The sequence below is a fragment of the Daktulosphaira vitifoliae genome, unplaced genomic scaffold (genome assembly GCF_025091365.1).
Source record: "Daktulosphaira vitifoliae isolate Bord-2020 unplaced genomic scaffold, ASM2509136v1 Scaffold_5, whole genome shotgun sequence".
In the NCBI taxonomy this organism is placed as follows: domain Eukaryota; kingdom Metazoa; phylum Arthropoda; class Insecta; order Hemiptera; family Phylloxeridae; genus Daktulosphaira; species Daktulosphaira vitifoliae.
The window spans coordinates 6,957,356-6,969,500 of NW_026099576.1; the positions used below are offsets into that span (position 1 = coordinate 6,957,356).

The 12,145-nt window shown below is 25.8% G+C and overlaps 1 protein-coding gene across 1 annotated transcript in view; it reads right to left on the bottom strand.

Moving 5' to 3' along the window:
* Positions 1-10,625: 10,625 nt before the first annotated feature.
* The window catches only part of LOC126908530 (putative inorganic phosphate cotransporter), a 6,200-nt gene continuing 4,680 nt past the window's right edge, over positions 10,626-12,145 (bottom strand). The window contains exon 5 of the mRNA XM_050690693.1: positions 10,626-10,799. Within this exon, the coding sequence (XP_050546650.1) occupies positions 10,720-10,799 (80 nt within the window). The 3' untranslated portion in view covers positions 10,626-10,719. The remainder of the gene's footprint in view (positions 10,800-12,145) is intronic.

Below are 12,145 nucleotides of genomic sequence, written 5' to 3' on the forward strand. Positions count from 1 at the left end.
GTATCTAGTCGAAGACATTACCCTTCAAAATTGAAAAAATTTCCCTCGTTCCCCGTAAATGGGGGAAACCTCCAAAAAAATTACAAATTTAAAAATCGCTAATTTTCGAAATTTTTTCAATTTTTTTTACTAAAAACTGCCGTAACTTTTTCAAAAATGAACATTTCAATATAATTTTTTTTTTTATAGATGCTTAATGTCATTACCTATTATTTGGTATATTTTTTTTGTAAATTTGACCTTTTTTCTGCCCACAGGGGGGGATTTAAAATGACAACTTTTTCACAAAAAATTAACTTTTTCAACTTAACTTTTGAAAATGTTCCGGAAGGTCTGACACTTTTATATATATCTTAAATTAAAGCTAATGTAATGTACTTTAATTTGAAAAAAAAAAATTTGACCTCTGGACTTGTCTTCATGGTGAAAACGGCTACCGAATGCTATTTTTGTGTGAAAATTCTCGATTTTATAATTTACATTTTTTACTTTAAAGTTATATAACTTTTTAAAAAATGTATGGATCAATACAATTTTTTCATGAGAAGTNAAAATAATTTTTTTTTATATTTTTAACTTAATAATGCTCTAACTTTTTCAAAAATGAACATATCAATATAATTTTTTTTTATATAGATGCTTGATGTCTTTACTTATCATTTGGTATATTTTTTTTGTAAATCTAACACTTAATCTGCCCACAGGGGGGGATTTAAAATGACAACTTTTTCACAAAAAATTTACTTTTTCAACATAACTTTTGAAAATGTTCCGGAAGGTCTGACACTTTTATATATATCTTAAATTAAAGCTAATGTAATATACTTTAATTTGACCTCTGGACTTGTCTTCACGGCGAAAATGGCTATCAAATGCTATTTTTGTGTGAAAATTCTCGAATTCTTTATTATTTATATTATATTTAACTTTATAATGCTATAACTTATTGAAAAGTTTATGGATCCACACAATTTTTTTATGAGAAATAATATTTTTTAATAAACTCTTTTTCATTCGACATACTTTATCTTAATCAGGATATTAATAAGAAACCAGCAGATCAAGTAGCTTTTGGAATAAAACACCAATTTTTTTAAAATTAATCACTATTTAAGATTTGCATCGAAGCGTTTATTATTGATAGTGATTTTAATCACTGTCAAATATCATTATACTTGATCCAACTATGCCACGTCACCACTGTGCCGCGACCCCCCTGTGCTGGGTTTTTTTTTGTCTGTTGCCACTTTTTTTCTGCTCCAACTGGATCGATTTCGATGAACAAAATGTCAAAAGATCACAAATCGTATCTAGTTAAATACATTACCCTTTAAAATTGAAAAAAATTCCTATGTTCCCCGTAAACGAGGGAAATTTCCAAGAAAATTACAAGTTTTCAAATCACGTTATTTCGTCATTTTTTTCAATTTTTTTTCTTAAAACTACCATAACTTTTTTAAAAATTAACAAAACAACTTAATTTTTTTTTTTTACTAAAACATTCGATATTTCCCTTTCATTCAATATAATTTTTTTAAATATCTAACACTTAATCTGATCACAGGGAGGGATTTAAATAGCATAATTTTTACAGAAACTAGCTTTTTCAACTTAACTTTTGAAAATGTTCTGGAAATACTGCGTCCTTTAACACATATGTCAAATTAAAGCTTACAATAAGTACTATAAGTTAAAAAAAAAATATTGTCCCAAGGCTTTTTCTTCTATAGGAAAATGGCCGTCGAATTTAACGAAACTTATAACTTTTATGTATTGTTATAATTCAAAAATATTGAAGGGCAAAGTTGGTAAAATATAAATAATGAAAGATAAATATTTGGGCTTAGTGAGAACCTGATGTTGTGGTTCTATCGGGGTCGTATGGTTCGAGGGTTTAGAACGACAAAGACAAGTAGATATAAAAATATATATTAAGTTCCTCTTATAGAGGTAGAATAAACTTTTGTCTGGTTAGTTTCTAATGTCCTAACTAAGAGGCAACGAAACGGCGAAGCCAGTTCACGAATACCTCGGCAACGAGACGGCAGAGCCAGTCCACGAATACCAGAGCCTAATTTATACAGTAGAAATCACGCTAGGTTTTTTAAAACATCTTTAAGGCAACGAAACGGCAGAGCCAGTTCACGATTACCATATAACGTGATTATGTATAATTTCTTTAACCAACCAGTCAAAATTGACACTTTAAGATATTAATTTAATAAATGATCTATTGCTTTGTCATCCTTTACTCAAACTATTAACTTTAAATAATTGGGATAACATAAAATTACTTACTTCTTTTATTCTTGTAAATTGCTTGTAAAATGATTTGATAATTATCTCGATATATTTATATATGTTTAAAAGTATTTAATTCGCACTTCGTTAAAAGATAAATAATTAAAACAAGTTCTTTTCATATATAAATAAAACGCATAAAAGTCAGCCGACAACAACACAGGGCTGTGACTGATAATTTTATTCTTATTTTAATTCGGAGAAAACGAACTCTCTTGATCGCTGTCACTTCTTCCTTTTTTCGTCTCTCTGGAGTCTTTCCCTGACTCTCTGTCTGGAGTCTTCACTCCTCCTTTTGGAGTCTTTCCCTGACTCTCTCGGACTGAAAGGATTTCAGTGCTTTTTATAGTAAAATGATATTACCCCCAATCCAGGGATATTGTTGTCAGCGCTTTTAGTAATCTTTTTAGTTTATTGTATTAATTATACATTACAGGATTATTATATTCAGATAACATATTTAACAATTGATAAATTGACATATATATATAAATAATAAGAAATTGTGTTGAACATCGTATTTGTTATGACAGAGAAATTATTTGTTTGTTTACAAGTTATTTAAAATACAGATTATACATTTTTCATTAATAATTAGAAGATGCGTCATGCAAAGCATTGAGCATATTACTACAGTATACACATTTGCAATGCTTCAAAAGAGCACAAAAGAAAAAGAATGAGAAACGATAATATACGGTTCAGTATCGACGATACTCAAGCGAGCGTTTGATTGCTAATGAATAATGACTCGTTTTATCGAGTCGCGTGAAATAATTAGAATAAAGTTCGTAAGAGCATAAGAAGTTAAACTTATTTCAATTTTTTTGCTTTTTTAAAGTCCAAATGGTGACTTTGAAATTTAAATTAGCTTAAATTAACAATTTTATTAATCGACGAAAGAGATGAACAGTTGCCGGAATCGGTAATACTTGTGTTTCACGGTTGGGGTACCAGGTTTCTTTGGCAATGAATATTTTGCATTTTTTTTTAAGTTAAAAATATTTTCAAATAATTTTATTTTTATCTCATTTAGATTCATTAACTTCAATAAATATCTAGGATTTCTTCATGTCGTTTTCCCTCATGAGAAGATATTTCTTATTCATATTAATATTATTTTACTATATGTTTTTTTTTTTTGTGGCTTCGATTTATCTTTCCAACTCTCACTTATCCTGCTTTTTCAATGATATGTCAAATAATTACAATGCGTGTTTAGTTGAAGATATTACCTTCAAAAATAAAAAAAATCAGCTTAAACAGCTTTATCCATACAAACAATTTAAATCATTCATTTCTAATATTTTTAAAGTATATATTGTCGACATAGATTTGTAATTATAAAAGTATTCAACTATAAAAGTAAATGGGTTTACTTTGTAATTTATTAATTTTTTAACTCTATTTGCGTTTGCTACTACTAGTCAATGACATTCTGAATTTTTTTTGAAATGTGTTGTTATATAAATCATAAATCTAAAAAAAAATGAATTTTAGTTTCACCTGAACTTAACAATGAATTTTTACAATAATAATCAAATTTTATAATATGCTCAAATTAATAGATCTTTTTAACAACTTTTTTTTTTATTGGTTTTTTTTAGTTAAAGTAAATCATTATAATTAAGTCAGTTCTGCACATTTTAATTAAAGAATCTTATTAAACACCAAAAAGTTAATTAGAAATGATTACTACAATTTCTATTTAAATGATCTATTACGATAAAAATACAAAAAAAAATCGAGCTTTTCTGATAAATTTACCATAAATAGTAATTATAAAATTTTTTGAATCCATATTAATCTTAACAATACCAATTTTTACTATTTAATGATGTAAATTACAAACTTGCAAGTTGAGCCTAAAAGTTAAGGCAATAAATTCATTTTTTTTTTTATTATAAACTTTATAACCTTATAGTAATTTTAAGTTATGTCAGATTAAATCTATACTGGACACAACTATGCCACGTCCTCACTGTGCTGGGTTTTTTTTTTATTGTTAATTGTACATTAGAAAATATTTTATTAGTATATTTTGTTACAGAACATATAGGATAGGATATAAATACTTTTATTGGATGATTATGAAATATTTTAAAAATCACGTCCTTGATTGCAGCCTAATAAAGATCTTCTTATATGAAATGAAATAAAGGGAATTCTGCGATAGGAATTTTTTTCTTCTAACGCTGAATTTCTTAAGTTCAATAGTGTTTCGAAAAAATAAAAGGCTTGTAAATCATATAATACTTTGACCAAAAATAAAGTTAATATTCTATTAGGAAAAATTGTATTTAGTTGACCTAGATATACATATTTGAATTTCCTAATAATTCTGTTATATTAAACAGTTTATTGGAAACAAAAAATATGATTTATATTTTATTATAGAATTACAAAGAACATTAATGTACTTATCAGAAAAGTTGTTAACAGATGTAAAAATAAGTTTTTTTATTGCGTTCTCCCAAAACTAGGGAATGGATTTCGCTTTATAGAACCTTGCTAGAATTGCATTGGTTAGTATAAGTGCAGTGAGAATACAATTATATAGTATACATGTTATTATCGTTATCGTGTAATTTAGAATTTTATAAGTAAACAATAAACATGATTTCTGAAAAACTATTTCCTAGTACTTAAAGTATTTGAGATAGATCCATGTTTGCAGTTGAGTTCTGACGTTTCGGACTTATTGCAGAGTCCATCTTCAGAGTGATGGTTGCTAGTCGGTAGCTGCAACTATATTGGCGGCTTATCTTGATAACAGTCTGCTTTTATAAAATTGATAACATCTGGTTTTTGACTAACGTTGTTTGCCGTATCCGGGTTTTTGACTAATGTTGTTGACAACATTTCGATTTTTGACTAACGTTGTTTACGGCATTATTGAAATTTCGGTCTTCCTTTCCTACACCGGCAATTATTTGTTATGTTGATTGTAGTCTCTTCGTATATTGAATTATTTTCGGTTTTGTTGGACTAATGTCAACAACATTAGTCAAAAACCTTGATACGGCAAACAACGTTAGTCAAAAACCAGATGTTATCAATTTTATAAAAGCAGACTGTTATCAAGATAAGCCGCCAGTATAGTTGCAGCCATCGACTATCAACCATCACTCTGTAATATAGGTCATTATTTTGTAAAACTGAAACAAAACATTTGTGTAATGTTTGGTTTAATTATGAATTTCTTGATATATTATTACAAAAATATAATATAGTCTATTATTTGTAAAACTAGAAGTAGAACACTTTTGTAATGTTTAGATTAATTGTAATTCCCCGAATTATTGTTACTAGACCAAGAAGTAAATATTTATAAACATTTTTGAAAATGATTGCATTATGAACTTCTTGATCTATTATTATAAAATATAATGTAGTCTATTATTTGTAAACCTAGAAGTAGAACATGATTACTTAAATTAAAATGATTACTATATGAATTTTATAAAAATAAAAACAAAATATTTTAGTATATAAGACGAAATGGAATGAATTGAAAGAGGAGAGAAGACCTCGGGAGTACCGAAGGTAATCTCTTTCCGCGTGGTACGTTTGTGACATTAAGTTTTCATTTTGTGTATTATTTATTTATCCTGTTTTAAGTGTTCCATTATTTTATATGTTTTACTTTGTTTGATTATATCTTTATTAATTACATTTGCGTTATAATTGAACAATTATAACTTTAAGTTATGTTAAAACAAAAAGATTGTTTCATATTTAAATACAACAACTCTGAAGATAGACTCTGCAATGAGTCTGAAACGTCAGAACTCGACTGCAAACATCGATATATCCTCAAGCACTTCAAGCAACAAGACAATCCATGTAAGCTTTTACACATTCATATTTCCTAGAATTTAAGTAATTAATTTAGAAAATCATTAAAAATTAAATAATTTTAGTTTAGTTAATTTTGATCTTAGGATTGTTTTAAATTGAGGTATAAAAAATTTAATTTACTGAAAGTAACATCATTGCAAAAATATTAAATTATAAATATAAGTTAAATTATAACTATACAATTAAAGCTACTTCAATATTCACTTTTTTAAATATTAACTTTTATCTGATAATTTTTCATCATCAGATTAACTACTGAAAATGTAGATTATTTAAAAAAATTATTATACTATATTTAATAATTATATTATTATTATTTAAAAATTGATATATTGAAAGAATTAAGGGGACATTATTAGATTTTGAAAATTAATTTAATAGTGAATAAATCCCAAAATCAAAAACTACTCTGAAAATTGATGGATAAGAGAAAAAATAACAATTATTGAAACAAGAGAAAATTTTAACCTACAACTTTTAGACACTACAAGTGTCTTCCTCACCGTATAACAAGTCCGTATATTCTAGGGGCGACGAATAATTTTAATTATCTGGCCGTTTAGACTGTACTTTGACACTGCGGAAATAATATATAATATTATATATATTAAATATACATGGCACACCAAGACCATTAACCTCATGTATAGCAATAATATTATATTGCCACAATAAAAAGAACAGCACAGATAGTATTTGAACACTTCTGTACTATTAAAATAAAAGTAATAAAATTACTATACGATTAAATACGTTTATTATAGTTTGCTGAGTAACGATTGAATTTACTTCAATTTATTTACTTATATCAATTATTTTATAATAGGTCACTACCTATAATGGTCTTGATTTCAATAGATTTCAATTTTTATGCTAAAAATAAATTTAGTAAAATAAGAATGAAACTGATTTTTTTTATCACCTTAAATAAATGTAATTTTCACATATAAGACTTTGAAATGTATCATATTTTATATTATAACACCAAATAAATGTTTCATAAATATAGAAATTAATGATTAAGATCCTCGTAATGAACTTTGATGGTTTCGATCAAAATTGAATTGATCTCATGACAAATGAAAAATATAAAATGCGGGAGATCAAAATTGTGTGTTAAATATTCTGTTTCACATTTAGTTTTGATCAACTTTTTCATTAATATTTATAATAGATTTATTTTTCTCAAAACAAACAATAAATAACATTAAAAAATAATATAAACTCAACTGAACAGATGAAGTTGTTGATAACGACGAGTGGACTATATGAGTTCTTGTGGTAATGGTGTCTAACACCTGAGAATGACGAGTCGGAATGTAAATCCAGGTACGTAATGGCAGATGAGAACAGATCGCGAAAAAGAGACTATAGCAATGAAGATGTTTAGTGATGGTCAGGGCCCAATCACTAGTGGTGTGCAAGGGTACGTAAACTTTAAGCACATGGGTGCAATAAACAAATAAAAGAATAACTGCGTATAATGGCCGAACAATTTACCATTTAAGCGAAGACTGAATGTTACAGAAAAAGGTGACACACAAAACAATTGACTGACTGACTTACGACAATGAACTGTACATGGATGAAAACCGACACGGAAGTCATCGATTTGATGGGTGGGCAAGGGGGTGAGTAAAGCAAGACGCTGGTGATCAGCTGTCCCACGAAATAATATAATCAATGATCTTTGTAATAACTGGTCAACTAGATCCTTCTAAAGGCGTTCTGTACCATACACTTGTAGTTTAAAATATAAACAATGTTATAGAAAACACGTCGCAAACTCTGTGTTGGTTTTTGTTCTATTAAATCTGGAACACTAAAAATTCTAATCAAATCAAGTTTTAAGTATAAGTTTTTCATAGATTTCTATCCATTTTGAATACACATATAATCTCCTACATTCTCTTCTTCTTTTTCCTCGCCTCAATCGCAACTACTTAGGGTCGGCCATCCTTATCCTAAACTTCCACTAGATACGATCACCCACATCATCTACGCTCACATCAGCCGTCCTCATATCGCATTCAATTACATCCTTCCATCTCTTTTTTGTTTTTCTTCTACCTCTTCTTCCTTAAACATTAATTGATATAACGTTCTTACCGATTCCGATTTCTCTCTCCTCATAACATGACCAAACCATCTAAGTCTTTTTCTTTCAATATAATCTTCTACTTCAATTAAATAATTTAAGTATGGTGTTTCTTAAATTTTACATTTTACAGAGGTGATATTGTAATAAATTAAAGTCAATGTTTAAACAAATAGTTTGAAATTCATGTCAATAAGTGTATGTAATAAAATACACTGTGCTATAAAATTAATTTAAATAATCAATTTTTTTTCATTATTCATTGTGATATTCATACCTAAAAATATCGCATTTATATTTAAACGTGTGTTAACAAAATTCTAATTTATGAAGTATTAACGCATAATTATTTATTATATAACATGTGTAAAACTTTAACATTACAGATAAAATTTAAAAATAATTTTTTTTTAGTAAATTTATGTACTACATTTGTACAATTAATAATATATAATTCATAAATTATATAAAAATATAGTATACAAAAACCACATAAATTAATTTTAAAATAAACTTAACAGCTAAAGGTGGGTTCTAAATATAATGTACCACAAACGGCATAAACGGAGATTGGGCGTCTCGAATGTGTCATACTTTTTATAGACATATTGAATCACCAATCTGTACTCCAAACAAGGCAAGACAGTTACTTTTTATTAACTTTCCTGTTTTAATACTTTTGTTAGCGTATTCTTTTCTGTCGTCTGAGAAATAAAAGAGGTATTGATTTTGTAATATTCCAGAGGAGAATATTACAGGATTTTGAGCTTATAATTGACATAACCCAATAACCTACGTTTGACATCAAGTTGTAAAGAATCACTAAAATTATAAGGATTCGATTCTATACAGCCATATTCTAATTTTGGTCTGATATAGCACAAAACAATACTTTTAAAGACATAGAAAGCTTAAAAAATTATTAAAGCTCAATAATTATAGGAAAACTTAACCGAAGACTGTATGCTATATAACGTAAAGACCTTACACTTAGAGAGTTTGAGTGATAAATCTAGTGCATTAGACCATACTAAAAAACAATTGAAGTTATCATGTAACTTCAGACAATCATCAATCGAACATATTTTATAAAGAGTTAGATATCTTCCGGAAAACATAGAAATATATTATGGCACAATTCTTTCTAAATATTATTAATATATAGGGGAAACAGAAAGGAAGACAAATGACCCCTTGAAGGACAAATGATAAACAAGATATATTTTGGACTTAATATATATATATATACGTATATACGTATCTGATCATTGATATTTGACTAAATATGACGCAATAAACAATATTTTAATATTTTTTAAATCCTCATAACATTTTCTATCGATCTAATTCATAATAAAAACGTAAATATAAATAAAAAAATTGTATAGAGAATAGTTCAACTTAAAGTTTTTAAAAATTTTATAAAACTCAACTTTAAAAGTCCATATTAATTATGAAAGTTTACGTAATCGTTTCAAATTTTGCATAAATAATCATCAAATAATCATAATACTATAAATATAATTAAGAGATAATGAAAAAAAATGTTTTTTTTTTTTAATTAACATTTAATATGAAAAAACCGCAATTTTACAAACACATAAATTGTGGCTAAAATATTGAAGAAATAATAAAATATTAATAAGGGCTTATTCGAATAATTAACGTCAAATAACCTATCAGAAACAGAAAAATTTCATAAAAATTCCAACAAATTTTATCGATCTTAATATATATATATATTATATAATATATATAATATAAATATATATTATTAATAGAAAATTAGTCAAAAATCGCTCAACTTCAACAAGCAAAAATTTTTTATATTTGAAATTATTAAAATAGAAAATATTCGTTCACTCCAACATGTGCAAAATGAGGACGCAAAAACCGTGATATTTTTAAGAAATTACTATAATAATAAATAATTAAATTTTTTATTAGCAACAACAGCAACATATACTTAAACTTAGAAACATAATTCTTAGATATACTTGACATAATAATCATAAAACTTTTATTATAAACACTTTTTGAAGATAGTAGATAGAAGATAGAAATTTTAATACTTTTTAGCTTGAAATTAATTTCTTGTACTTAAACATACATGTATAGTATCTAAGAATAATACAAAACATCTAAAATTAATATTTTTTTATAATTAACAAGTAATTAAAACATAATTTTCCGTCCATGTTTTGTCCCTAACTTAAATACTCAAAAATAAACAAAAATCTTTAGATCTCACTTTTTAAATCGCTATACTGATTGCAATCTAATACTTTAATATGTCTCCGTTTTACCCCACATTCCTCTAATTTTAAACATAAAGTGTTTATATACTCTCACATTAAAAAAAATCAAATGTTTTCAAAATAATAATCATTTACAAAAAAAAAAAGTAAAATTTGTATTTAGACAATGAAAATTCTTAGTTCTATCCATTAATTATTTTGTCAACACTTTGTTAGTTCTATGTCCACATCAATTTTTTTTTCTGTACGTTTAGAGTAATTTTCATTTTCACTAGTAGTGGCTGCAATATAAAAAATACTTTATATAAAATTCTACTGCAAATTTGAATGAATTATTTATAACTAATAAATTTTAAGTAACATTAAAATGTACTATACAAAGTAATCCTAAACTGGTAAGACACTAGATTCTTAAAAACTATTGAAAATTTTAATTTTTTGTAAAAGAAAAATTATTTTATTTAAATAAACTTTACAAAAATATGCGATGAAAAAGTTATTTTTCATTCCTTCAGTTTTAAAATATCTTAAATTTTATATTCTTAAATAAAAATCCTTATAATTAACTTGATAATATGAAAGAAAAATTGTTAAAAATTAACTAAGATATGAAAAATAAAATAGCAGAATAGAATGTTATGATAAAAGTTTTCTTGATAACTACGATAATTAATTTATAAGATACCAAAACTGATTATTGCTGCCACCAGTATTATAAAACCAAACCAATGATAAATTATTATTTGAAATCCAAATATTTAACAACCTTAAAACGTAAATAGCTTAATGGATAAAAACTAAAAATAAGATAAAAATATTTTATAATTCCTTTTGATGCCACATTATCTAGATTTTTAACTTGATAAAAAAGAGGATCTCAATTGAGAAAATTAAATTTAAAGATTTTTATCCATGAATTCATAAAAAAAAAAAATTACTAAATATTTTTGTACAATTTTTTAACCAAATCATTTTTTTTATTACAAAAATTTAAAATTTACATTAGCTCTGAGAAAATGAGTATTTTGCCAGATTTTTATTTCCTGTATAAAACTTATATAATTTTATTTTTGTGAAAAATTGTAATACGTAAATATCTTTGTGAGCTATTTAGAATATTTACAGATTTGATGTCCATGTCTAAAGTTTTGTACTAACGTTTCGAACTCATTGCAGAAATTAATCTACTGAGTGATAGTTACAGAGATCGTAATTATTTCAATATCAACAAAATAATCGTATTAATATTATCGATTATCAATCGATTACCGATATAAAAACCAATTAGGTTTACCTTATAATTACAAAGTTCATCTTTGCGCTGAAGATGTGCGAATATCTGTAAATATTTTAAATAATACCACAAACCATGAAAGCTTTAACACATTTATAATTTCACGGACATAAGAAGAGTTTAACATAAATCTAAAGTTGAGTTTTTACCGCAAATAAAAGCAATTCAGAAATAGTATCTCACTAAAGTACATATGTATTTAAGAAAAAATCTTAATATTAATTTTATTTTAAGACTAAGTAAGAGGATCGTGATAAATGAATCACCCTATATACATAATCAATAATAAACTTTTCCATAGAAATATTTAAAATAATATATATATATATATAT